Raw genomic sequence first — 26,785 nt, forward strand, 5'->3', positions numbered from 1 at the left:
CCAGATAACCTCCTATTCTGAAACTCTTCTTTCTGTCTTACCTTGCAGAGCAGTGGTAGAGGCCGTTCATCGACTGGATCTCATCCTTGGTAATAAGGCAGCGTATCAAGAAGTGTTCAAGCCGGAGAACATCAGCTTGAGGAACAAGTAAGTTGGACAGGGCACTTGTTTTTTTTTATATTTGGCTGGGGAAAATCCGTGTGAAGCAACACATGGAGGTTTTGAATCTGCAGTTTCACAGGGTGTTTGATTTGCAGTGTTCCTGTTAACCTGGGATCCCTCCAGGCTTTTGAAGCAGAGGCTAGATTTCAGATCTGTATTTGAACAGCACCTAACCATACAGTCCATGGCTGGAGGCTTTCCTGGGTGTCGTTGTAATACAAATAAGTCGTCTTCATGTTGGCCAATGCCTTCCTTGTAATTATCTTTAAAAAAAACTGTGTGGTGAAGAAACTTCTTATGTGTGTGAAATATTTTATCAGGTTCAGAGGGTGCCTAGCAGGGATGACTTTTCTTACTAATTTTTTAAGCTGTCAAGACAATTCTTGACATTACTGCAATTTAGGAAGTTACTGATGGCCAGCTGAGCCAAGGTTACTGGTTAGGTGTATGGCTTTTCCAGATGCTCTTTTGTGGGAGTGATACAAGCTGTACCATCACCAGATGGCCTAGCTCATCCATCGTAATGAATTCAGATTTTCCTCTTCCGTGCTTATGTCGTGGCAGCTGTATTTGAAGCTGCTGTAGCTAAATGTGAATTCTCTGCTGTCTATCTCAGGCTGCGGGAGCTGTGTGTGAAGCTGATGTTCTTGCATCCAGTGGATTATGGAAGAAAAGCAGAAGAACTGCTCTGGAGAAAAGTTTACTATGAAGTTATCCAGCTCATTAAAACAAATAAAAAGGCAGGTATCTGTGGCTCTGGCATGAGAAAGTCTCTGGCTGTGCAATGAGTGAGACCAAGTTAAAAGCTTTATTTGCTTGGAGAAGTTGTGGTCTGAACACGGTGTCTGAACAGAAGCCAGGCACTCCTGAATTTTAATCACGGAGCTGACATACACTTTCTGTCTAGTTGTGGGCAGGTAAGCTTTAATGATTTGGTGAGAGAGCTGCCATTGCAGAGGATATTTCAACATAATTTGCTTAATTTTTGTCTTCCCATCTTCAAAAGACATATATCTCCATGTGGAATGATGGTCTTAAGAGGCTTTGTCAGTGCTGACTGTTTTTACTAGAGTCGATCCCTGGAAAATACTCACAGTATTCACCCTTGTATTTTCTAATGCCATGAACTCTCTCCTGGTGATCTGGTTGTCTGAATATATTTAAGGTTCTCTAACCAGCCTCCTTGATTTTATTTATTTGTTGCTGCAGCAAGTATTTCTCCTTCTTGATGTTGACCCTTAGTAAATACCACTAGATACAAGGTTGTTGAGCAAGAGGAGGTACAGAACTGTGCAAAACCAATTACAGCTGAGCTAACCGCTATCTTGCTTCATACTTGGCATAACTTGGGTGGCCAGCCTAAAATGTTACCCAGACTACATTAACATATTCTCATTTTTCTTCCCTCCAGCACATTCACAGCCGTAGCACTCTGGAGTGTGCGTACCGGACTCACTTAGTTGCTGGCATAGGATTTTACCAGCACCTTCTCCTCTACATTCAGTCTCACTATCAGCTGGAGCTGCAGTGCTGTATTGACTGGACACACGTAACGGACCCTCTAATAGGTTAGTGCTTCGTGTGTTGGACTTGTGGGTAAGGCCTGAATCCCAGCCAGGTGGCTTCCTCTTGTGCTAGTCCATCTTTGTTTCAGCATTCAAAGGATTATCTTTCTTTTTTTTTTTTCCCCCTCCCTTTTCCCCTCTGATTAGCTGGTTATCTGTTTAGAACAGACTGTCTGTCCTGCTCTCTTTTCCATGGCACTGTTTTGGGTTTTTTTAATACTAAACTAGGGAAGAAAGAAGGGTTTCTAACAGGAAGAAAATGCTGTTAGAAAATTCTTTAGTAAGTGTTCGGTGATGGCAGATTTTTATGGAAAATTGAAGAGCATTTCTAGCTGTACAGCATGTCTGCTTTAATTAAGCTTTTAAAAACAAACAGGCCATTGGGGGAATAGGTTCTTGAAATCAACAGATTTTTGTCAGGACACCCTAGTCACTAGATGTAAGAGATTGTTCCTCCTCTTGGTGCCCCTTCTATCTGTGCTCCCTTCACATATTTCCTAGCTGTGTGTAGCTTTGAAACTGCTGTTGAATCTTGGACTGAGAACATGAGGAAGCTCCTGTAACACAGTAAGGTATGTTAGCTGTCTCAGGTAGCCTCCTCTGTGCGTGCCCTTAGATGCAGGGTAATTTGAGGTATCTGACCTATTAGGGGAGGAAGAATAAGAGTGTTTACAGTCTTGAAAGAGCTCAAGGCTGCATATGCATTCACATCCTCGATTACCTTGTGATGGTTTGTTCACATTTGCTCCTGGGTTGTGCTCAGTGGCTTCAAGGCACATATTTGTGTTTGGGTGGGTCCAGGTGAGAAATGGAGCCTCTGTATGTTTTGTGAACTGTATTAGCAAGGGTTTAATTGACGTCCTTAAAGCTGGCGGGGGGGACGGGATGGGACGATACACGGCAGAAACAGGCATAAGAGAAGTTAGTATGTCTTTAGCAATAGAATGTTTCAGTTGCTGGTATCCTATTCTTAGTTCTGGGAGATGATTGTATCATGATCGGCTTTGAAATGTCAGTTTAAAAGGCAGATGTCCCTGGCAACTGTTGCTTTGAGAAATGTATCTTAGTACTGCAGAATTAATAAATTCTCGAAACGCGCATTCCAGATGGGTTTGTAGCCTGTGGTGTGTGATTGCATTTGAGAGGCTCCCCTTATTCAGGTTTCTTAATGTGTTTAGGCTCTTTAATTAAAAGGATGCAGCAGATGAGTACCCAACTGGATAATAGAGATGTAACCTTGCATATCCGGAAAAGATGGATGTGTAAGAATCCCATATGAACTACAAATTAGGGTGGACACAACTTGATGGTTATATAAATGGGAGCAAGAGGATTCAAAGCAAAAAAGAAAGGGAGGATAGGTCCAATAGTATACGTGGACATGGATTTGAAGGCCATGTATTTGTATAATGCGACTCATACAATGCCTGTTAGTAAGTGAGAACCATTCCTCACTGGTCACTTAAGCCTCCAGATTTCACTTCCACTCTTTTAAACTAAGCCAAGAGGGAAGCAACTCAGACTGCAGGCTGGACTGGTCTTAAAAATCTTCCTTTGGGATTACTGCTTGAGGGAATTTTCTCCTCCAGAAGGTGGAAGTCCTTGGCAACAGGAAGACCGAACCTAGGCTGAATCCATGATACTGGCCTGCCTGGTGGCAGCGAGTGCTCTCTGGAGAGGAAGCGTGAACGCGGTAGCCTTTGCCTCCTGATCTCTGGCTGAACTGTGGCCCCGCTGGCTGGGAGAAGGTGCTGACGGGGACATGGGAAGCATGGTCTTGCCAGTGGCAGCACCTCCCAGGAACTGAGTCATGTTTGATGGCTTAAGTTAGTTCAGATCAGCTGGCTGGAGCCTTCCCCTGTTGCTTTTAACACTTTCCACTGCCTGAACTGCTCTTTTTTTTTTTTTTAAGTTCAGTATAGAATAGAATGGAGTAGACTATTTCAGTTGGAAGGAACCTACAACGACCATCTAGTCCAACTGCCTGACCAAGTCAAGGCTGACCAAAAGTTAAAGCATGTTATTAAGGGCATTGTCCAAATGCCTCTTAAACGCTGACAGGCCTGGGGCATCGACCATCTCTCTAGGAAGCCTGTTCCAGTGTTTGACCACCCTCTCGGTAAAGAAATACTTCCTAATGTCCAATCTAAACCTCCCTTGATGCAGCTTTGAACCACTCCCACATGTCCTATCACTGGATATCAGGGAGAAGAGATCAGCACCTCCCTCTCCACTTCCCCTCCTCAGGAAGCTGTAGAGAGCAATGAGGTCGCCCCTCAGCCCCCTTTTCTCCAAACGAGACAAGCCCAAAGCCCTCAGCTGCTCCTCGCGGGACATTCCTTCCAGCCCTGTCACCAGCTTTGTTGCCCTCCTCTAGACGCAAAGGCAGTTTTGTGTGGAGGCAGTTCTTCCCAACTGACTGCAGCTGCCCTGCCTACAACACAGATTTGCTGTCCTGATTTTTTCCTTGTTTTCTTCCTCCCTTTTTGGTTGGCCAGTCCTAAATGTAGATCTCAGTCTTGAGACAATGAGTTTGTTTCCATCGTCAGCGTCGGGCAGGGTACGTCCACATTCTGTGCTACTGCCAGGTGCAAGTGTGCTCAGACTTTGTTCTGGCTTCCAGGGGTTTGCGCCGGCTCCTATCCAAAGGCCTCATTAGCCATGCTAACAAAATCAGGCTCTCAACAGGCCTTATTAGCTTGTGCTCAGTGCTATGTTAACACAATCACATGGCTTGTAGACAGGAATTGGCCTTTGTCCTCTCCTCTGAGCGCAAATGGAGCCAGCTCTCTGTGGCATACCTTGTACACAAAGTTTGAGTGACAGTTATTTCAGTGACTGTTAGTGATGCAGTGACATGCGCTGCCCCTAATCAGCAGGGAATTGAAGGGGGAGTGGGTGAGCATCAATGTCTGTGTTTATTTTCCACATTTTGACAGCAAGAGTGAACCAGTGCTGGTCTATAAGATGCCACAGAGGGTGACCAACAGTGTGATCTGACCATGTGGTCTTTGTTTTCATCCACTGAAATGTTGGGTATCTCAGGCAGAGGCGTAGGCTGCTCACGTGTCTTTCCAGCAGCCTTTACCCAACGGTGTATGTGATTTCATATTTCTCATGTAGGCTGCAAGAAACCTGTGTCTGCATCGGAGAAGGAGATGGAGTGGGCACAGATGGCATGTCACAGATGTCTGGTTTATCTGGGAGATCTAGGTAAGAACAGCATCCTTCGGGCTTTCAAGACAACCTTTAGTGTATTAAAAAGATGGTGCCTGGACAGTGCTGAGTCCATCGTTGTTAGTCACCAGCCATAGTTACTTGCAGACGCTGGTTTCCCTCGGACACATTTGTCAATGACTGGTATAAGGTGAAATCCTCGTGGATAACTGAACCGCTACAAATTGCAGAAGCTTTGTTTTTGGGCAAGTAGATGAGGAGTTTGCTATTAATAAACAGTTGTATCCGTGGTTGTGTAAGAATAAAAGCAAAGGCTTCCATTTATGTTGTTTGGACAGTGTGAAGGAAACTCAAAGTGGGCTGACTTCTCAGTTCAGACTTGCTTTAAGGTTGCCTTATGGAGCCACTGTCGTCATCACAAGTGTGACTGAAAATTAGATTTGTTAAGCAATGTTGTGAATCAACCCAGAGTGGTAGGCCACTGCAAAGCCCTAAGTTCTTTGTCATTGTGTCTGGCTGCGTGTCATCCTTTTTATAGCAGACGTGTCTATCCCACAGTCACGACCTCCTGAAGTGTGTGGCAAGCATGTCAGCTTCTTGCTTGATTGTGAACACGTGGGAGTGAAGGCAGTGAGAAAACATGTAACTGTGTGAAAAACAGCTATTCGAAGTGTGGCACGGGTAAATGTGCTTGACACGCAGCAGCCTTCAAGCTCTTGAAAGCTGTTTGGCATTATCGTTGTGCGTGAATCAGCCTAAAAATGGCATTGCAAATAAATGTCTTACGGGGGTAGTAAGAATGACTTACCTGACTGGTGGGAGAGAAGAGTGCTCACCTTCACAATGCTTTCACCTAAGGTTTCCAAAATGCCTACTGTTGTCAAAAAAAAAAAAAATCGGGGGAAAAAAAAAAATAAAGCCTGGTCTAGCCACGGCCAGGTATTTTATTAGGTCAGCTGACTTGCTTTAGATTTCACACTCTGCTGTAGTAGAATATAGTCTGCTTGAGGTACCGGAAAATGGAGCACAACTCTGAGTTATTTCAAGGATAAATGAATCAGCACTTAACACGTGGAGCAGAAGAACTTCTTCCTTTTGCTTACATGCTGCCACAAGTGTTGAGGGATATCCCCTTTGCTTGAAGTGGCAGGGGTTGTGACGTGCGGAATAGTGCAGTTAAAATAAAAGTGCTTCAAACGGCCCTGGCAAACCCTATACGTTTCTGTGTTTTGCCAAGAGCAGTTCTTTGATGGATTTGTTGACTTGGCCAGTATTTCTAGTTTTGCGGTATTTCTAATCCCTAGGGAAACTGTGCTTCTCTGCAGAAAGGAAGAGAAGACACTGCCCTCTGGTTTCTGATGTGCGGTGTGTGGTTTTCTTTCAGCTCGCTATCAGAATGAACTGGCAGGTGTGGACACAGAGTTGCTGGCTGAGCGGTTTTACTATCAAGCCCTTTCTGTTGCACCACAAATTGGTGAGTGAGTTACCATGAATTTTTAGTCATTAAAATCATGTTGCTGCAACCTAAAAACAATACTCTGTGATACTACGCTGGTCAGGTTTATATCCTGCTGCTGAGAGAGGAGTAATTTTAACCAGAGGATAAAACCACTTCCTTCTTTGAGAATCTCTCTTGCTGGCAAGCCAGAGAGAGGAGTTAAAGCAAAGGTGCTCTTCGCCAGTGACCTCAACTTGCTCATCTGATAACCTCTGAGAAGCTCGGGCTTCCATGAATGTGGTAAAGTTGTGCTTGTCTGGCTAAGGGAAGATCCAGCTGTCCATTGCCAGAAGCAGAGCATTATTGGTCATGTCCCTCTTTTTTTACCCCTGCAAAAAGATCTCACGTGCTGCTTTCTCCTTCAGAAGTGACCACCTTATGAGAACACATTGTGGCAAGAGTTGAGGGCCTGTCTTGTCTTAAAAAGTGTGCAGTTCCAGAAAAATGTTTTCTCTGTGCTGAACTTGCAGAGTTCTCACTGAGTTGTTTGATAGCCTGATCCCAAATACCAATAAGTGACTAAAACTTATGTACCACGGTGAGCTGGAACAGAACTCTTAAACGCTGATGTCTATGTCAAGAGGAATACAGAGTCAAGGCCATGGCATTATTAATACAGAGGAGGCATTGTTTGCTCTGCTTTCTTATGTAGATAACGGGCAGGAAGGTGGGGAGGATCTAAAAGCACTATAAAACAGGAAAAAAAAACCAAAACCCTGGGTGGCAAAAGGATCGAGTAGTCCAGACCTTTGTACTGCAGCTTTACTACTGTTTGTGTCTCCTGGCTTCTGTCCTGTGTGGAAATGTAATGAGAGGGAAACGTTCTGCTTTTTAGCAGGGCCATCGGAGAATTGTAAGTTAATTCCGTTGCCCCTCTCTTTCATGACAGGCATGCCCTTTAACCAGCTGGGGACATTGGCAGGGAGCAAATACTACAATGTGGAAGCTACCTACTGCTACTTACGCTGGTGAGTGTCTGAGGATCTTGGCTTTCTGGACAGAGAATCAGTGCACTGTGGTTGCTGGTGCCAGGTTCTTTTCTCCTTTACTTTGCACTTGTGACTGTTTTCAGCGGATGAGTTTCAGGAGAGGGGGAAGAGAGATGGGTTTATTTCACCCTTGAGCAGGACTGATAATAAGAAAGAGCCTTGGTCAAACCAAACCATCATGCTGGTCACTAAAATACATGTGCAGGGCTGCACTTGGAGGGCAGGGTTTCATCTGACACCCTCTGCCTGTGCTAGAGAGCTGGGTTTGAAGGGCAGTGGAGGTGCTGAGTGAGGCACCCCGTGTAGTGAGGTGGGTGGCATTCAGTTATCTGAACATGGCCTTAAGGCACAAATTTGAAAAAGTGTGTAAATGTTGCAGATGGAGCTGTGGTGCAGCTTGAAGTGGGGTTTGCAGACATCAGTGGGAGTTAAGTAGCCCAGGATGTTCAAACAAAAGCACTAGGTACCTGTCTTCATGCTTAGATGCCTAAATAACTTTCTCGTGAATTAAATGTGAGCAACTTTGTGGCAAAGTAACTTTTGCTGTATTCTATTTTGGTGTATCAGTATCCAGTCTGAAGTGTCCTTTGAAGGTGCCTATGGGAACCTGAAGCGGCTGTATGACAAAGCAGCCAAAATGTATCACCAGTTGAAGAAATGTGAAACCAGGAAGTTGTCTCCAAGCAAGAAAAGGTAAGAGGGAAAAGAAAAGGAGAGGGGTGCAGGCTGAGAGTTTGCAATGCCACCAGTGTCATCCTCTGGGATGGGAGTAGAGTCTTTCTGGGATGTGGGAACTCGTAGGTGGCCCATTCGAGGCAGTGACTGTTCCCAGAATTTTGAGAGCCCCAGTCTAGATCCCATTCTTGATCTCTCAGGTCATACTTTCAGGAGAAAAGCTAAATGCTGGCTAGGTGTAGAGTTTGAGGTGAGAGATTTTCTCACTCTCCCCTGGAGCTGGTGACTGTTCATGAGGGTTGAGGCATATTGGTGAAAGTTAGAAGTGTATAAGCTGTCTTTTTTTTTTTCCCCCTCCAGTTTCATCAAAATGTAGTTCTCAATAGAGACCTGATTTACCTATTAATAGAGCTCTGTTAGTCTAGTCCATCTCTGTGACGGGGTACCTGCTTTACAGTGTTTTCCTCTCAATCTTTTTAGAGGCAAAGACATTAAGAGGTTGCTGGTGAGCTTTATGTACCTGCAGAGTCTTTTGCAGCCAAAGAGCAGGTAAGGTTGCGCCAGACTGTATCTTCTATTGATAACTTACAGTAGCGGGCATTCAGAATTGGAAGAGACTGTTCCCTGTAGGATAACAGTGCCTGTGCTGAGGCTTTCTGCCAAAAGGTCCAAGACTTTAGTCTTCTAACCTTGCAGGGAGAGTGAAGAAGATTGTCTTCCAAGGGAGGCTGAAATACCAAAGGGTTAAATGCTTTGTGACTCTGGCTAAATCAAGCCAGTAGCTGAGTGAATGTTGAGCGTCGCAGCTCATCTCTGTGCTGTACTATGCCTTTGGCGTTTTCTTGCCGTGTTCAGTCATCAAATGCTTTTTCCTGGCAAGCACTGGATTTAGGCTGATAGGACAGCAAAGAGTGACCATCTGTACGTGTGCAGGGCTATTCATTGCGTTTGGAAATCAGTAACCAAATACCTTGTTCAAAGAAACAAATAGCATAACCTGTTCACGTTGGAATAAATGGAAAGCTTTGTACAGCTGTGTGATTTTATTTTTTTTTTCCTTTGATTGTCTCTGCTGGGAGGTTTTCAGGTGATTGTAAATTAACCTCTTACTGTTTGAAATAGAGCTGATGTTTTAAAGGGCTTATACATAGGCTACAATTAAACTAATCATGGAATAGTTCAGGTTGGAAGGGGCCTTTTAGGGGTCCAGTCCTCCCCCAAAGTAGGGTCCTTGTGAAGGCAGATTCAAATGTGAGGTCAGATGAGGTTACTCAGAGCCTCATCCAGCTGAGTTTTGAATGGCTCTAAGGACAGAGATTCCACACCTCTCTGGTCCCCCTTCCAATGTTTGACCACCTTCACTGGGGAATTTTTTTTTTTCCTTGCATCTAGTCTCAATTTCCTTTTTTGCAGCTTGTACCCATTGTTTCCCTTCCTTTTGCTGTGCACCACTGAGAAGAGTCTTACTCAGTCCCCTATAACCACCTATTTGGCATCTGAAAACAGAAGACTATACGCCCCGAGCTTTCTCTCTTTCAGGCTGAACAAACTTGATTCTCTTTGCCTCTTCTCATACATCATGTTCCCTATTCCCCTTGACAGTCCTCTGCTGGACTAAGTCCAGTTTGTCAGTGTCTTTTTGTTTGGTTGGGTTTTTTTGTACTGGGGACCCCAACAGTGGATGCAGGACTCCAGGTGCCATCTCGTGAGTGCCAAATAGAGAGGTATAATCATTTTCCTGCTGGTTGTGCCCTTGCTAATGCAGCCCAGTATGGGATTAGCTTTCAAATATTGACTTATACCAGAGTGGAACTTCAAGGCTCCTTTAATATCCACTTAACACGCATTTAGTGCATAAGAAAATTAGAAATTACTTCAATTTCCCAAGCATGTTGCCCCCTGAAAAGGATTTGCTAGATGTCTTGCAGGTGGGTTTATTTTGTAACTAGGAGACTCCCATAGCCCATTATACTGACTACTATGGGTGCTTCCTTTGAAGTAGCTAATAGTTACCGAGGATTTTGGAATATTCTCACAGGGCTGCAAGTTAGAGCCATGGGAGGAGGAAGAGTTGAGTCCCCAGTTTGTGCGCTGCAATGTAATCCTTTAACTGAGCAGTGGATCCGAAACTTTTGCTACCTTTAGCATTGAAGTGCCCCGTGTATCTTAATGGCTACTGCCTGAGCTCCCAGGGAAGAAGTAATATATTTTTTGGTGACCCGTCTCTTTGCAGGGAGGTGCTCTAGTTATCGTTCATTTTTATTTTAGCGGCTTTGGAGAGGAAAACATAATTTTATTCATCTCGCTTGCTTGCCATAGCTTTTGTTGCCTGCAGTATATTCCCTGGTGCTTCATCCTGTCTAGTGCTGAAGGATAGCCTAACTGCCAGTTTTGGTTTCCATGCAGACATTGCCAGGAGCCTGAGTCTTGAATAATAATTCTTGTTTATTTTTTCCTCTTGTTAAGCTCTCTGGATTCTGAGCTGACATCTCTCTGCCAGTCTGTGCTGGAGGATTTCAACCTGTGCTTGTTCTACCTGCCCTCTCCTCCTAATCTGAGCTCAACTAGTGAAGATGAAGAAGAGTATGAGAGTGGCTACTCCTTCCTTCCTGATCTCCTGATCTTTCGCATGGTGATCATCTGCCTTATGAGTGTTCACAGCCTCAAGAGGGCAGGTAACCAGTGTTTTACTCAGCCATTCAGAAATTTGGTGATTAACATTCACAGTCTAGTTAGGCTGAAGATGTTGTCTTAATTGGCATTCATGTTTTGGGCTAGTGGTCAGTCTCTTCCACCTCGTTACGCTGTCTTGTTGCAGGTTCAAAGCAGTACAGTGCAGCCATCGCTTTCACGCTGGCCCTCTTCTCTCACCTGATAAATCACGTCAATATTCGCCTGCAGGCAGAGCTAGAAGAAGGGGAAAATCCAGTCCCAGCCTTTCAGAGTGATGGCACAGGTAAGACAACTTAGGCAGTATAAGCTGGGTCTCCCCAGTTGCCTGCCTGTAGGGCTGGCTTTTACTTTTCTCTCCTAAATCTCCTGGGCATGGGTTTTGTAGTGTAGTGCCTGAGTGGTAGAGAGATCTTGACTGCTGGGCTGAAATCCCCAAAGATGGGTAATCTGTTGAGACAGTCTCCACTTAGACGCTCTCTGTGAGTATCAGAATCATCACAGGATGAAAATGTTGCTTTCCTTGTTGTAAGGACTTATCTTTCTGTATCTCTTGGCAGCTCATTCATCATCTGTTTACTTCAATCTGTTCTCCTTACTTTCTGTCTCTCTATTTGCTGTTATTTACTGGACTCCTTTCTCCTCCACCGAAGAGATGATCTCAGGTGAAACACCTGGGCAGAGCAGTGCCTAAGGGAGGCAGGCCCTGCTCAGCACACCTCATCTCTGCTCAGACAAAACCAGATCTTTAGTTTCCGGGGGATCCTGTTGAGCAGAGAATAAAACTGCTGAATCCTTCCCCTGCAAACAGTCAATTTGTAATATTTCACAGAATGCAAGACAAGAGTTTTGCTGCTCAAAAGCAACAATGAATGACTCCTCCCCTGCATGGGTTTTGAAGCTGTCAGGGTGACATACGGCTTGCTGGAAAGGCTGTGAGCATGTTGGTCAAGGAAGGGATGAGGTCAACTCAGTCTAGTTACAGGGTGGAGTGGCTGGTTTAATCAAGCTGACTGGCACGTACTCTTGCCCTGCTTGGTGGGTCACTTGGTGCTTGGACTGTAGAAAGCTGGGGAAAAGATCTAAGTTAAGATTCAACTATGTATTTTATGCTGGTCTGGCAGCATTCAGCACTGAGGCTGCCTGATAACGGATCGGGACAGCTTGGGCAGTAGGAATGCAGGCTTCCAAAGTCTTTCTGGACGCCTTTTAGAAAGTGAGTCATTCTTCTAGGGTTGCCATTACTTGTTCTCTGGTTAAAGACGCTAATAGGAGTGATGGCTGAAATTTGCACTACTGGTTCCCCAGGCTCAGGGCTGGCAAGCAGCTTGTGTGACACATCAGGACTTTCTTAACTTGTGGTCTCGTTTTAAATGCCTGCAGATGACCAGGAGCAGCGGGAGCCATTGAACTCGATTGAGAAGGAACCTGAAGCTGACTTGGCCAATCATCAGCCCAGTGAGGAACAACGAAAGAATGACTGCAAGAAAAGCAAGAAATACTCCCGCCTCTCCTGTTTGCGTCGCCGCCGCCACCCCCAGAAGGTGGATGAGAGTGACCTGAGCGAGGGCTTTGACTCTGACTCCAGCCAGGGCTCCACAAAGGGCAGTGATGGCTCAGAAAGTGGCTCAGAGAAGAGTGACGAGGAAGCAGAAGCTGCTTTTGATGTGGAGACGGACTCTGACATGAACAGCCAAGAATCTCGGTCCGACTTGGAGGACATGGAGGATGAGCCGGGTGAAGAGGGAAGTGGCCGAGGCAAAAGCGGGCCCAAAGAGGCCTTAAAAAACTGTGTGGATGGCAGTGGGCTGGGGGACTCCAAGAGCCCAAGCATCTCTAAAATCGAAGCTCCAGATCCAGCAGTGAATGGGCCAGCTTCCCTGAGCACTAATGACGCAAGCATAGCCAGTAATCTCCAGGCCATGTCCACCCAGCTGTTTCAGACCAAACGCTGCTTTCGCTTGGCTCCCACTTTCAGCAACATCCTTCTGAAACCAAACAGTGAACCACCCATCTTGAAGGATGGAATAGAAAGCAAGCCATGTGTCAATGGAGATCTGGAGAAGCCCAGCTTGGCAGAGCAAGGTAAGGATCAGCGACCACATTGAAAATATTTGTTGTTGCAGTTCTGTGCAGAAAACTGCAAGCTGTAGCAGTCTGTTGGCTAAAATCCGCCCCTTCTTATGGTGCAAGTTCTCCTTCGGCCAGGTTTGGAGGAGCAGGTTGCCCAAGTACTGGGCAGGTCTTGGGTTGGGTGTTTCCTGAAGGAGGAGCTTTACTTTTACTGCCTGACCTCCAGGAATATGTGCAGCGAGCAAAGGAAACACCTGCAGCCAGCCAGGGTTATCTGTTGCTCTCCTCACAGGCTAAATGCTGAGCAGCTCTCATAATACAGAGGATAATTCCAGCAGGTATTAAAAATTTGGATTATCTCCCTGTTTCCTATGTGAAATCTCTGTAATCAGACACTTAGTAGCGCTTCTGGTGATGGACAGTGTAGATGCAGTCCAGGAAGTTTGCCATCAGATGTCAGATTATCAACTCTGCAAAGCTCTCATAGGAGCTTGTCTGTAAGATGTGACCTAGGTGCATGCGAGAGGAGTTGAGGGCCTCTTTCTGTGACACTCCGAATGCTGCCTCGCTGAGTGCTCAGGGCTGAACCAAGCTGCAGATGCACAGCAGGTGGAGCTGCAATGTCTCTATTACCATGCAACTTACACCACTGAGTAATGTTCTGGGAAAAAACAGCTTGAAAGGGAGATCTGATGCACTACAGGGAGTTGTTTGTATTTCAGATAAAACCACATGGGCCTGTTCGGTCTTGTTTGTCATTCCTCCCAGCTTCCCTGGAGCAAGGAAACATTTTTGCATTGTGCTGCCAAATTCAGTGTGCCTCCAGCACTGGCAAGGTTCAGGCTTTGCCTGGGCCAGGATTTCAAGGGAGAGTATTAGATCATGTTAATGTTTACTGGCTCCCGGCATTGCTTCATAGCCACTTGAAAGAGATGGGGGTAAAGGAAGAAACAAATGATTTTTGGTCTGTTTAACATTTTCCTTCAATGGGTTACACAGATGTTGCAGCTCCAGGAATGTATTTGAATAGTGTGGCCATGATACTTTCACAGATGCAGAAAATGAGAGGTTGAATGAGTCAGGTTGAATGAATTAACCCATGTGCTTATTAGCTTTGAGCTCTCCTTGCCTCAGCTGTGCTGTTTCAAAACTTGAGCTGTTTAATGGTCTTAACACTCTATCAGGGATGGTTTCTGAATAAATTACTTCCTCCCTTTTTGATTCTGAGGGTTTATTGAATGATAATTGCTGTGCTAATAGGCCGAAATGACTATGCAATTAAAATAAGGGACTGTAGCAAAATGTGTCGTTGATTCCCAGCTTGCTGCTACGTGGACCTCAGGTCACTCGTGTAGCTAGCGTGCAATTTCATTGGCAGTGGCTTGGAGATCCTCAGGTCTGTAGGATTATAAGATTGCAAAGCATGTTCAATATTTAAAATCACCTGGGTGCTGGCATGTAAAATAGCCCTACCATTTTCTTCTCTTGCATAGCCCGAAGATTGATGCACATTGACCTAAACAGTGATTGCTGGCTCTGTTCTCTGCAGTAAATGATATGGTCCTTGTGCTGGCACATGCTGCTTCCCCCTGCTCTGTTAGTGAGCGTCTCGGAGGCTGCTGCAGGGGTTAAAGTGTTTGTCAAACTTTCACAGGGAGATCTTAGCAATATTTTTCCCAAGAAAGAAGAAAATGCAACAGTGATAAACTCGTATAAGCAGCACAGGGGACAAGGAACTGGTTTGGTGAGGATGTGTGGAGGCACCGAGAAGTTCAACTCAACTCTTACCAACCCAGCACTATTCTCATACCAGTAGGACTTGGCTTCTCAAGGGGTTTAATGCCTGCCATCCTGCTTTTCCCTTCATTTTCCAGATGATGTGTCTGACTCTGAGGAAAGCATTTCAAGTAACAAATCTTGCAGGAATGAGCGATCCCTTCAGGAAAAGCTAGAGATTGTGACCAACGAAGGGCTGCTTCTCACTGTCAAGGTGTTCCTGGACTGGCTGAGGACAAACACGGACCTCATCATCATGTGTGCTCAGGTGGGAACTGTGCTCAGTGTTTGGTCCAAGGCTGCATCTGTTCAGTTCCCCTGGGCTGGGATGCTAAGGGCATATTGAAGCTACTGTCCCAGTCCTGGACAGAAGGTGATGTTAAATACTGAATTAAGATAATCTCGACCGAAGAAATGTAGTGAAGTTTACTCTTCACAAAGCATTCTGAGGTCTGTGAAAGATGCTGGAAAGCCCAAGCGGCCTGGTTGTTGCATACACCTGTCTTGACGTTTTCTGGGGCCTTTTGTGTTTTGTTCCTGCAGAGCTCTCAGAGCCTGTGGAACAGGCTGTCTGTGCTCCTGAACCTTCTGCCTTCTGCTGCAGACCTGCAGGAATCAGGTACTGGAGAAGGAAGTGGCAATGTAAAGTTTCAGCAAGCCTAGTCATCAGTGATTTCCATGGTGTGTGATAGATCCCAGGGAGAGAGATTTGCCAGTAGCGCTTTGCTTATAAGCACAGTGGGAAGTGACATCACGCATGTGTTTTTTGTGTTTAAACACCATTCCGGTTAAATACTGTCCTGTAGACTTCAGCTCTATTAATGCATTGTATATGGCTGACAGTATACTGAAACACTCACACCTGTGTGCGTGAAGTCCTTGTGTGGCCAACATGATTGGAATTAACTGTCAAAACCGTAAGTAAGGGTATGATTTTTGTCATGGCAATCATGGAAACTAGTTTTGAAGCTCCAAATGCTCATGATGTGCCCTGTACCTCAGCCTAAAGATCCCCATGGTTCGTGAGAAGCATAGTTTAAACAGGGATGCTCGTGTGTTGGAACGAATGGGAAAGTTAACCCTGCAAACTGCAGTTTTTCTGAAGTGGTGTGCTTCAGCAGGTTGTTTGCGACAGTTACTCTATATTGTGGGTGGCCCTTTTGTTCCTCCTTCAACACATGCTCACAGTACACGTGTAACTTAAAAACTCTGCCCTTGATCATTACAGATTGTGTGCCTTAAAGCAGTTTTCCTCTGTCCCCACGTCAGTTGTTTAAGTCACCATATATTGCTGCGCTTCCCCTCCATCCTCTGCAGGGCTGGCCCTATGTAATGAAGTCAAGGACATTCTGAGCGGCGCTGAGCTCCCAGACCTGAAAGCCAACTTGCTGCTCCCAGAAGATGTGGCCCTGCGAAATCTTCCCCCTCTGAAAAATGCACACAAGAGGTTTAACTTTGAGCAGGACCGGCCCATTTTCTCAGCAGTTGAGGAGGTGAGTCGGGGTAAATCCTGAATCTTGGCACAAGCTGCATTTCCCTTTCTGGAGGTGCAGCCTGATGTAGCTGTGCAGATGAAGATCTAGTTCTTTCTTGCCAAAAAAGACCCCAAACTGATTCAAACTTTTGAGTCTGAGATGGGCTCGTGTTATTGGTGGTTGCTGGAGTGATCTGTCTATCCAAAAATGAGTGTTCAAAAAATTGCCTTGCCTTCCCTTCCCTGTCAGGGTCATTATGAAAGGAAGCACAGTCACATGTTGACATCTTTGCTGCATGAAGTCTCCTGACCTCCCTGTCTGGGCAGAAGAGTTGTTATCTCTGCCCTGCCTTGAACGAAAGGAATTTGGTTGGAGCTGCAGGATATTTCCTGTGCTCCTTCTCTGTAAATGCAAAAGTTGGTGAAATCTCACTTCATGTGGCACTCTGTGCCCTCGTAGAGCTCTTCTGTCTGTTTTCCCCAGCACAAAGGGCCAAGTTGATCGTTTCTGAGTAGTGGAGGTGTGCAGAAAAAGGCAGTTCTTCTCCTGTCTTGCCTTGCTAGACCAGTCTGATTCCTTTGGAGCAGGGAATTCATTAACCTCTTCTGCCTTGATTTGAGGGCACTGTTCTGATGTGTGACGTGGGACCCATGTTTGTTAAATCACAGGCCAGCTGGCTGAGGTCTTGAATGTCATCTCCAGCTGCCAGGGCAGCTGGGGCGAAGTGTGGCAATTTCACATCCCATGTGAGCTCACCTTTTGCTGCCTTTGCTCAGCAGCCCAGCCGAGAGTAGTGCCTGCCCCAAAATCAGATATAGATTGTTGTTTTATTTGATTCCTTTTCCCAGCACTGAGGGCTTGAGCAGAGATTTATGGGAGAGAGCCTGTTGATGTTTTCTGAGGTTTTCTTGAGTTGGGGAAGCCCAGACTGCAAGCACTTCTAAGCTTTCTGGCCAACTGCAGGCTTTCCTGCAGCCCTCTTCTGCAGTCTCTGTCTTCAGAAGCGCATTTCCATCAGAAATGTTTCCTTTGGGTTTTTTAATAGCATTTTCTGCCTTTTCCAAAAGCATGAGCTGCAGGGTTGGAGCTGGCTCAGGCTACAACCCCCTGGGGAGACATGGCTGGTGATTGCCTATCTGCTTCTTTGCAGTCTGTTGTTCGGATTTGCTGCATTCGGAGCTTTGGCCACTTCATTACCCACTTGCAAGGCAGCATCCTGCAGTTCAACTCAGAGCTTGGGATCTTCATCAGCATAGCACAGTCGGAGCAAGACAACTTGCTGCACCAGGCCCAAGCCCAGTTTCACATGGTGAGTTGGCAGAGGTGGGCTAATTCCCTGTACTTGGCACAATTTCCTGCAGATTACTATTAGATTGTAACTATAATCGCAGATCTTTGGTGGGAGATGTAAATTTTGCTTCTTAAAGCTACTCCAGTGTCCCCTTTTCACCCTGTTTCTGGAAGCATGTGCTAGGGTCAGCTTGTGTGTTTCCCGCTAACTGATATGGAAGTTTGTTTTTGTAACTAGGCTGCAGAGGAAGCTCGTCGGAACAGGCTAATGAGAGATATGGCTCAGCTTCGACTGCAGGTAGGAGATGCTGGTTCCAGCCTGAAAACTGGCAGGATAGTGGCTGAAATGTCAGAAACTAGGAAGGGAAGGGAGAGCTCTATGCTCCCATCCCACACAGAGGCAGTAAGTCTGTTCTGCAAAGAGAGAATCATGGAATATCTCGAGTTAGAAGGGGACCCATAAGGCCCATTGAGTCCAACTCCCTGCTCCTCGCAGGGCTACCTAAAACTAAACTGTATGCCTAAGAGCGTCATCCAGATGCTCCTTGAACTCTGACAGGCTTGGTGCCGTGACCGCTTCCCTGGGGAGCCTGTTCCAGTGAGCAGCCACCCGCTCAGTGAAAACCTTTTCCTAATGCCCAGTCTGAACTTCCCCTGACGCAGCTTCATTCCATTCTCTTGTGTCCTGTCGCTGGTCACCAGAGAGAAGAGATCAGCACCTCCCCTCCGCTGCCCCCCTTGAGGAAGTTGTAGACTGTGATGAGGTCACCCCTCAGCGATGAGGTCACCCCTCAGCGATGAGGTCACCCCTCAGCGATGAGGTCACCCCTCAGCCTTCTCTTCTCCAAGCTGAACAAGCCAAGTAACCTCAGCCACTCCTCATAAGTCTTGCCCTCGAGACCTCTCACCATCTTGGTCGCCCTCCTCTGGACACACTGTAATAGTTTGTCCTTCTTATATGGAGGTGCCCAAAACTGCACACAGTACTCGAGGTGGGGCCGCACCAGTGCAGTGTGGAGTGGGACAATCACCTCCCTCTGACCCGCTGGCTGCATCCAGCCCTCTGCTCCATGTGCTGGTGGAGCTTTGCAGGGCGAGTCTTGCCCTGTTTGATCGTTTGTTTCAGCATAAATGTGAAGCAAATGTCTCTGCATGTGTGGTTTTTCAGCTGGAGGTTTCTCAGCTGGAGGGAAGTCTTCAGCAGCCCAAAGCGCAGTCAGCCATGTCTCCTTATCTTGTCCCGGACACCCAGGCCCTCTGCCAGCACCTGGCTGTTGTCAAGCAGCTGGCCACCAGCGGGAGGTTCATAATCATCATCCCTCGAACAGGTACGGGGACTCCACATCAAGTAACTGAGCCTGCCTTCCCCTCATTCCCTCCTTGCTAGGAAGCAAGCCCCGTCAGCCAAGGTGGTGGCTTTCTCTCCTGCTGCTGTTGTCCTTTACTTCGGCTGGAGCAGCTGAAACACCATTTCCATATGTCACCTTTTATGTGTGGCCCATGCTTGGAATCTAACATAGTGTATCGAAGAACAGCTGGAAAGAGAGAGGCCCTGTTCACCCTCTGCTTCGTCTGCCTCCTGTGGCAGCCACTACTGCTGTGCATCAGAGACAGTTCAGTGGGATGAGGAATTCTTGACACATCTGGATTAGTTTGCAGAAGTATAGCTGTAAGCCAGATGGTTTTGCTTCTTTTTTTTTTTCCCCTGTTAGTGATTGATGGCTTAGACTTCCTGAAAAAGGAGAACGCAGGTGCTCGGGACAGCATCCGGTATCTGGAGGCAGAATTTAAAAAGGGAAACAGGTGAGAGTGGGAGAATGATGCGATTTGCCCTTGCTTTTGGAACGGATGTATTTTGGGGTGGAAGAAAGTGTCAATGGTGGGAGCAGCCTGTGCATCCCTCGGAGCAGAGTGAGGAGTGGGTCAAGGGAAAGCCAGGCCTCAGGAATGCACTTGGCGAGAGGGAAGGTGGGGAAGTAACAGGTTTGGCAGCTGGTTTTCCAGATACACTTGCGGCTGCTGCTCGGCCATGAAATGTAGCTGCTTCTGAGGAACGGAGGGAGTTGCGTCTCTTTATCAGTGTATAAAACTGAGCAGTACCTTTTACTGATGCACTGGGAGTGCTGGAAGAGCCGTACTGCATTATCACCCAGGTTAGCTGCAGAAGGACACACAGATGTGCTTCTGTGGAGACAAACTGCATCTTCAAGGCCTGTGTCAGGGCTGGTGGGCTTTGAAACACTTGTGGTATTGTGAACCGCACACAGCGATGGCGTTGAGACAGGGGAGGTGATCTAAGGGTCTTCACAGGGGATTCCTTGGATAGGCCTTCGGGTGTTATTTTGGTTGATAAAAGCCAGCATTGTGAAAAAGTCCTGCAGCACCTGGTGGACCTGCTGTAGAGCATTGACTTCAGTCTGTGTGATGGTCTCCGTGTGAGCTCAGTGACTCTGATCTTTCCTTAGGTACATTCGTTGCCAGAAAGATGTTGGGAAGAGCTTTGAGAGGCATAAATTGAAGAGACAAGATTTAGATGCCTGGTAAGATTACAGCATCTGGAGATGTCTGAGCCTGATTCCCAGCAGGCAGGTGGCTTTGGGAAGAGGTGTTAGCACTGGGAGCCATCATGCAGCTTGCTTGATTTGGTGTTCTATGTGAGTAATTATAAAATTCCCTAGAGAGGGTGTTAGGGCATCCATCCATCCGTGCATCTCACATAGCATCAAACACTTGGTGCTAAGAAGGGTCTCGGAAAAGCCCTCAACAGGCGACAGAGAAACAGTCGTGCTTTCCACCTGTCCTCCTGAGCGTATATGAAACTGTTTGCACAAACAAGTGGTCTTCCCTCTGACTTTCGCCTCTGTTTCTCTTTTCTTGCATCCGTCTGGCAGGAATCTCTATAAAATACTGGACAGTTGCAAGCAACTGACAGTGTCCCAAGGAAGCGGAGAGGACGACACCACAGGAATGGTCACCATCATCACGGGCTTTCAGCTGGAGGACCCAAGCACGTTCTCAGCGCCCATGCAGGTCAGTAGCTCTTTGGCTGAGCTGAGCCTTTCTGCTTCCTAGCAAGATTAAAATCTGGTTGATTGGCAAGAGATTTTTTTGTTTTGTTTTTTAACGCTTTCTGCCTTGGATAATAACTGTCCTGGATTTCCCAAACTTAGTTTATAAGTCATGGTTCCTATTTCCTTGAAAGCCCCTTAATTTGTCATGCTTTTGTGGTGCAAAGTATCTTGGAGGAGGTAGGAGAAGTAATTTTGCATGTCTGTGCAGGCCTCTCGTGCCAGGGCAACTTTAGCATGAAGGAGAATTGGGCCTTTCAGCCATGACAAACTCTGCCTGAGACTCTCCAAGTTGTGAAGGGCAGTCCTTTTGACAGGGCAAGAAAAAAATAACCTCTTTTGTCTCTGTTTGCTTGCAGTCTGCCATCCAGGCAGCCGCTAGTGCCAGCGTAGAAATAAAAAATGTTCTGGAGTTCTACAAGCAGTGGAAAGAGATGGGCTGATGTTCAGAAAGGCATCGGGTTGGTGTACCTTTCTCTCCCCCTCTCGGAACGTGCAGCGTCTGAACGAAGGAAACAAAAATCTGGGCGACACTTAGACACGAAGAAGCAGCAGCAGCAACAATAACAAAAATATCTATCAAAAAAAAAAAAATCCAATTTGGGCACGCACACAGACACCCTCCACCTGTATCCCGACCAGACGGCTGTACATCTCCGACGGCGCCAACTGCTCTGAGAAGAGAGAGGCACCTCGGCACGGCCGAGGCAGAGCTCTGCCCTTCTCCCAGTCGGCAGAGATGGGCGAGAGACGGGCAGTCATTCATTCCCCCCTCATTCCTCCCCAAAGCTTGCTTGGTCATCTGAAATGGGCAGGCGGCTTCTGAAGCGTGGACTTTACTTAAATGAAACCAAACCAGCGCAGCAGAAATGGAGCCCTCCTAGCTTGGGAAAGAAGATCCAAAGAGTGTTTAGCTCTTGTTTGGCAATCTGGTGACAGGAAAGCAGATGATCTCCCCCCGCCCCCCCTTTGAATTAATTATTTTTCAAGGGTTTTTTCCTTTTAATTCTTAGTTTTTATATATATAAATAATATTAAAAAAAAAAAGTGGAGTTCCTTTGGGGTTCTGGATACTCTTCCAATGTCAGAGAGAAAAGGAAACAATTATGCTATTTAAAAGGGGGGGAAAGCTCTTAATATAATTTTTTTTCTTTGAACAAGCATATTTATTTCCTTTCCCTGTCCCCCATGGAGTGGGCTCAGTGCAAAGGGATGTTGGCCTGCAAGGAGAGAGCAGTCTGAAGTGCCCCGATGGGCTTGGTGCACATCCTTGCTCTCCTTACAAGCTGCATGCTTCATGAGCAACAAGAAATTGGCCGGGCTGCTTGAGAGAGGTGAAAAGGACTCTGTTCCTCCTTCCCCAGTCCCTCCCACTTCTTTGCTTCCAGCGTTAGACCTTGGAGAGAAGGAGTGGAATCCAGCAGAGGTGCTGGAAGAGAGAGGAAAGCCGTGTGGGATTTAAACACCGATAAGACTCAACCACTTGGCTTGAGTGCTGTCAACCTGGGATGGAGCAGACATCTCTGAAGGACCCAATGCCTCTTTTTTTTTTCTTTTTTCTTTTCCCCCTTTTTTCCCCTGTTCTTTTTCTCTTCTAAAGCTTGCAATGAGGCGTAGAGGAGGAAGGAGGATCTCAAAGCCATTATCTCTTCTGCTGGTTGTTCCGACACGCCACTGCTGCTATGCCATGCTAGAGAGGGTGGCAGAACTTGAGTGTTTGTATCCCCCCTCCTCACATCCCTCCAGGGCAGGCAAAGGCAGCGCAGTGACCGCCACTGCCCAGGACTGAGCTCGCAAACCGTTCAGTGCTTTTAGCATCCTAAAAAGAAGGGATGATGCTACCTGGACGGATGCTGGAAGAGCTAATTCCCCATGTGACCTGTGAGGGACCTTTCAGACCTCCATCCTGACAGCATCTCAAGCAACCTGTGTCTGACATCCTGTCACACGCTGATGCTTGGAAATGAAGAAACGGGTTGCTCCCGGGACAGCAGAGCGATGGGAGATAAGCTGAATGGCCTCTTTGTAGTTCATCTGTGTCAATGTACTCAAGAAACAGATGTCTCCATCCACATGAACTAACAGCAGCTATGCAAGTAAAAACCACTAGTCTTCTATGTTTGCGTGTTTTTTCACATGGGCCAGCCAGAAGCTGCTACAAAAGGGGCATAATGTGGAAAGACAAGTAACATACTCCAATCTGTGCAGACTTCCTAGCATGATGCATTGTACTGGAGTGGCAGGATGTTCCTTTTTTTCAGGTAAAAACTAAAAAAAAAAAACTAAAAAAAAAAAAACAAACAAAAAAACCCAACCAAACAGCACAAGTCCCAGAGGATCCATTTATATTTGAATTTCAGTTCCTTTGCAGCATGCAGCCTTGTAGCACAGCAGAGAGAAATGCCAAGCTTTAAGTTACAGCTGGAGCTGGCCCTACAAGGTCCATGCCTTGTGGTCTGAAAGGCAAGTGGAGGGGGTAGAGTGGCAGGGTTTCCCTACAGGTTTTTCCTTTTGCAGCTTCTCCTGAAACTCGCGGTGCTTTTCTAGGCTAAGCCAAGGAAACGACATAAGCAGAATGGCAGGTCAAAGACTCTGGCTCATCTTAGGTGTTCTTAGAGATCTAAGCTGGGCTGTGACGTTTGTCAGTCACTCTTTCCTCCAGTGCTACCAGTGTTTTTATTTGAAGCCATTTGTTTGTCTAGCTCATTATTTTTGTTTGATGGGGTGGGAAAAGAAAAGAGAATCACCTTGTGGGACTTGGCCTTCAGTGTATGAGCCAGAGCAATGTGGTGGAGAGCAGTGTCACCTCCCCTTCTGCCGCTCCATTGCCTTGGAGAGTGCTGCTCAGTTATACTGAAGTACAGTCCTTGCTCAGTGGGATGGATAGCTGGTGGACTGTGCTTTTTTTTTTTCCTTGCTGCTTAAGAAAACCATCCACCTCCTTACCGCAAAGCACATCAGAAGGGTCTGCAGTCTGCAGTTCCCTTCTGGAGGTCTGCTCGAGCTGAAGCCTGGCTGTGTTTGCAGTCCTGAGAGGCCTAATTGTCATTCCCTTCTGGCTGCGTTAGTGCAAAGCGTGCGCTTGGGGTTGGTAAAGAAAAGAGCAGTGCCTGGCTGAAATCAAAGTAGCGAGGAGCTGGAGGCATTCCTCAGCTTTGCTCTGGGCCAGGTATTCCCTTGGCCAGAGCTGGGTCTTGAGGGGAGAAAAGAGCAATGCAAATAAAGCAGCAACCAAAAGGGAATGCCTGTTGTGCCGATCATGAGTGCGTCTGTTTGCAGAGCTCCCCAGGCTGCTGGTGGTGCAGGACAAGAGCTGGGAGCCAAGTGCTGTGGGGTCAGGGCAGCGGATGAGGCTGGTGGGAGCAAGGGCTCGCAGTCCATCCATGCCCACTAATGGGTTAACCATGTCCTGAATCAGACAGATGGCTTATTTGGGCTGGACACAGAAGGCAGTTTAAGAAGAAAAATAAATAAACTTGACATTTCTGTAACAAAATGTTGTTGCTGAGCTCTAGTGAGCCCACTTAGGGGCCACACAGCAAAATTGGAGGGCTGCTTTCTAAAAGGCAGCAAGGCTGTTGCCTTACTTCCCTCATAACCGTCCCTTAGTAACTGCCCTGGTCTCCTGAGGGTTGTTTTAATATTACCCTGAAGTTTTGCACACCTGGAGAGGAGGAAAAGGCCTTAGCCCTTCAGCTGCCCACTGGGATCTTTCATACCCCTGGGCTGAGTGGGGAGGGATGCTAACCTTTTAAAAAAGGCACTTTGAAAGATCCCTGTGCCACCCTGCTTCCTCTCCAGAACATGCAACTATGGTTGAGGACCTGATTAATATCTTTTTTGGATGTATGTCCCCAGTCAGAGATACACAAAGCTGAAAAAGTGGGAGACTTCAAAGCTCCAGAACAGCGTAGCTGCAAAGCGGCCTCAGGGGAGATGGCAAGCTGCGTCCTCCGGCAAGCGTTGCCTTCTAATGGAGGCTCAACTTGGCATCTTTAAGATTGGGGTAAAGGAAGGCACTTCTTGGCCCCAATCCCAGCACTCATGATGAGCTGGAGTCTCCTCCCCGAGTATAAATTGCTACAGATCTGCTATGTCCAAGGGCCTGTGCCAGTTTGCCCCACACGGGATTTGGTGCATCGCTTCCAAATCCCAACCGAGAAGCCAAAAGCAGAGGCTGGTTTCCCTGGCCTGTTGTGCTGGTTGCTGATGCTAAGCAGTTCTCCAGGGCTAAAGAAAACTTGAAGGTCAGTGGGGAGGCTCCGTGTGTCCTGGCTTACTGCTCTGCCCATGGCTCCCGAGTGCTGCGGCTGGGTTTTCCCGAGAGCTCACCGCAGCGTAGTCATGCCAGGCTAGCGTCATGCAATGATTGAGGCGTGTGAAAGCCAGCTCTCGGCCGCTGCTAATCCATATGGTGCTATTTCTGTACCAGCTCAAAGCTTGCTAAGACCAGCTCCGAGCTAGTCCCGTAACGCCCACTGCGCTGGGCAGGAGAGCAAAAAGAAAAACAATCTTGTGGGCCGAAAGCATTGTTTTTAATGTGTTTTTGTGTGTTTCTTGGTTTTGATTTTCTTTTCGTTATCACCATGTTGAGCTCTCGGAAGGTTATGGGGTGACCCCGAGCTGGGAGAGCGCAGGTTTGTGGTGGTTGAGGCTTGCTGGGTTTCCCGTGGAGGCAGCACAGGGGCCAGGGGCTGTCCCCATGCCACGGCTGGTGGACACGGTCGCTCTGGTGCTTGTTGGACTTCTGCTCAGTGGTTTCACACGCTGTGCCAAGCGACTCTTCCTTCTGCTCCCATCTTTGCTCGGCTCGATGCCACCTGCAATGCCTTGGATTTTCGCTTGCATCTTAGATTTTTTTTTTTTTTCTTCTTGACGTCTAGCAGAGCTAGCCTGGCTGGCTGGGGCAGAAAATAGGGTGGGGAAAACAGGGTGGCTGTGAGAATGAAGAAAGGCAGAAGGGTTGGCACAGGATCCCTGTATCGCTGGTCCTGCCTCTGTCTGCTGGCAGGGAGAGGACTGTTGCTTGGTTTGAGGCGAGGGACAATCATCTCTCCCTCAGTCCTCCTTTCGTAGCACAAAAAAAGCCCAGCCTATGGATTTGTGCTTAGATAGCGCTCGCTGGGGGACCGATGGGATGGCTGTTGGACCCCAGCTGGGACGAGGAGGAGCTCGGGGGCTCTCACGGCATGTGTCTTGACTGTGATCCAAACACGTTGACTAGCTTAATAAAATACAAGATGTTTGTACCTCTTCTTTTGTGGTGATTCCCAGCCCGGCCCGTGTTTCTCCTGCGCAGCCCCAGAGACGGGTACATTTCTGATATGTGAATCCACCCTCAAATGTGCACTTTGCTGACCAAACTTTCTGCTTTCCAGAAAAAAACCACCCCCAACTTTGCTGTTCCCAACCCCTTTGAATGCTGTTTGACTCGGGTGAAGGAAGGCATAACCTTGGTTTGCTTTTGATTTGATAGGATGAAACGTAGGTGGGTCCCTTCCTTACCCCTGTAACAGGAATAGTATTTCCTTTGTTCCTTTCGCCTTTGCTCGCTGCCTTTGTGGTTCAGGATGAGTTTGTCCTCTTGCCAAGACTCTGCATGTTGCTGCCCACAGGAGCATCCCCAACCCCAGCAACGTTGTGATCCGCAAAAATAACCACCGTGGTTTATTGGGCGGCTTCTCAGCTTGGTTTTAATCGGCGGGGTTGGAAAGTATGCATTTTTAAAAATGTGCGGCTTTTAAGTGTTAATTCGAAGTGCCTTTTAAGAGGCTTGGTTTCAGGGGCAGAGCTGGGCAGCACGCTCGGAGTCAGGCTCTGTGAGGGTGCGTGCCAAGCACTGGTGGCTAGGGAAGCTGGGGGACGGTGTTTTATTGGGGAAAAAAGAAAAAAGTCTTCCATTCCCTGTATTCATTCACACCAAAGCTCCTTTATTTGCTCTGCTAGTGGAAAGCATTGAGCCAGGCACCAATGTAATTTACTCTCCAGTTCTTTGGAGGCTGCCAGCAGTGGGAAGGTCGGGGAGGGAGGTTGTGAAAAGGCGAATCCGGCTTTCAGTCCCTCGTGGGAGAAGAAGCCGTGGGCGACTTCTTCCCGCGGGGCAGACGTGCCCTGCGTCCCAACGCCGCTGCCTGCGGTGGCACAACAGAGACCTGTCGCTGCCGGCTCTGTCCCCTCCAAAGGGGCTGGAAATGCCTCTTCCAGCTTGAGAGGGCTGTGCCAAGGCGCTGCCCAGCGTTGATGGCCTTGGCGGGGGCCGTGGCTGTGCTACCTGCCCCGTTAACAAACTCCGTGCCTCCGCTTTCAGTCGGCGTAGGCAGCGTGGTGCTGCGAGGGGTGCCCCAGAGGTGCGGGTCTGGCCCGCACC

The 26,785-nt window shown here is 47.3% G+C and overlaps 1 protein-coding gene across 1 annotated transcript in view; it reads left to right on the plus strand.

Moving 5' to 3' along the window:
* The window catches only part of SMG5 (SMG5 nonsense mediated mRNA decay factor), a 30,269-nt gene extending 7,736 nt beyond the window's left edge, over nucleotides 1–22,533 (plus strand). The window contains exons 2-22 of the mRNA XM_072846550.1: nucleotides 49–147; nucleotides 779–902; nucleotides 1,574–1,730; nucleotides 4,851–4,940; nucleotides 6,289–6,378; nucleotides 7,292–7,370; nucleotides 7,959–8,084; nucleotides 8,547–8,615; nucleotides 10,533–10,741; nucleotides 10,885–11,022; nucleotides 12,120–12,821; nucleotides 14,684–14,853; nucleotides 15,129–15,204; nucleotides 15,903–16,078; nucleotides 17,211–17,369; nucleotides 17,589–17,648; nucleotides 18,519–18,678; nucleotides 19,063–19,153; nucleotides 19,816–19,890; nucleotides 20,242–20,380; nucleotides 20,778–22,533. Of these exons, the coding sequence (XP_072702651.1) occupies nucleotides 49–147; nucleotides 779–902; nucleotides 1,574–1,730; nucleotides 4,851–4,940; nucleotides 6,289–6,378; nucleotides 7,292–7,370; nucleotides 7,959–8,084; nucleotides 8,547–8,615; nucleotides 10,533–10,741; nucleotides 10,885–11,022; nucleotides 12,120–12,821; nucleotides 14,684–14,853; nucleotides 15,129–15,204; nucleotides 15,903–16,078; nucleotides 17,211–17,369; nucleotides 17,589–17,648; nucleotides 18,519–18,678; nucleotides 19,063–19,153; nucleotides 19,816–19,890; nucleotides 20,242–20,380; nucleotides 20,778–20,861 (3,073 nt within the window). The 3' untranslated portion in view covers nucleotides 20,862–22,533. The remainder of the gene's footprint in view (nucleotides 1–48; nucleotides 148–778; nucleotides 903–1,573; nucleotides 1,731–4,850; nucleotides 4,941–6,288; nucleotides 6,379–7,291; nucleotides 7,371–7,958; nucleotides 8,085–8,546; nucleotides 8,616–10,532; nucleotides 10,742–10,884; nucleotides 11,023–12,119; nucleotides 12,822–14,683; nucleotides 14,854–15,128; nucleotides 15,205–15,902; nucleotides 16,079–17,210; nucleotides 17,370–17,588; nucleotides 17,649–18,518; nucleotides 18,679–19,062; nucleotides 19,154–19,815; nucleotides 19,891–20,241; nucleotides 20,381–20,777) is intronic.
* Nucleotides 22,534–26,785: the final 4,252 nt, after the last annotated feature.

The sequence above is a fragment of the Ciconia boyciana genome, chromosome 26 (genome assembly GCF_034638445.1).
Source record: "Ciconia boyciana chromosome 26, ASM3463844v1, whole genome shotgun sequence".
In the NCBI taxonomy this organism is placed as follows: Eukaryota; Metazoa; Chordata; class Aves; order Ciconiiformes; family Ciconiidae; genus Ciconia; species Ciconia boyciana.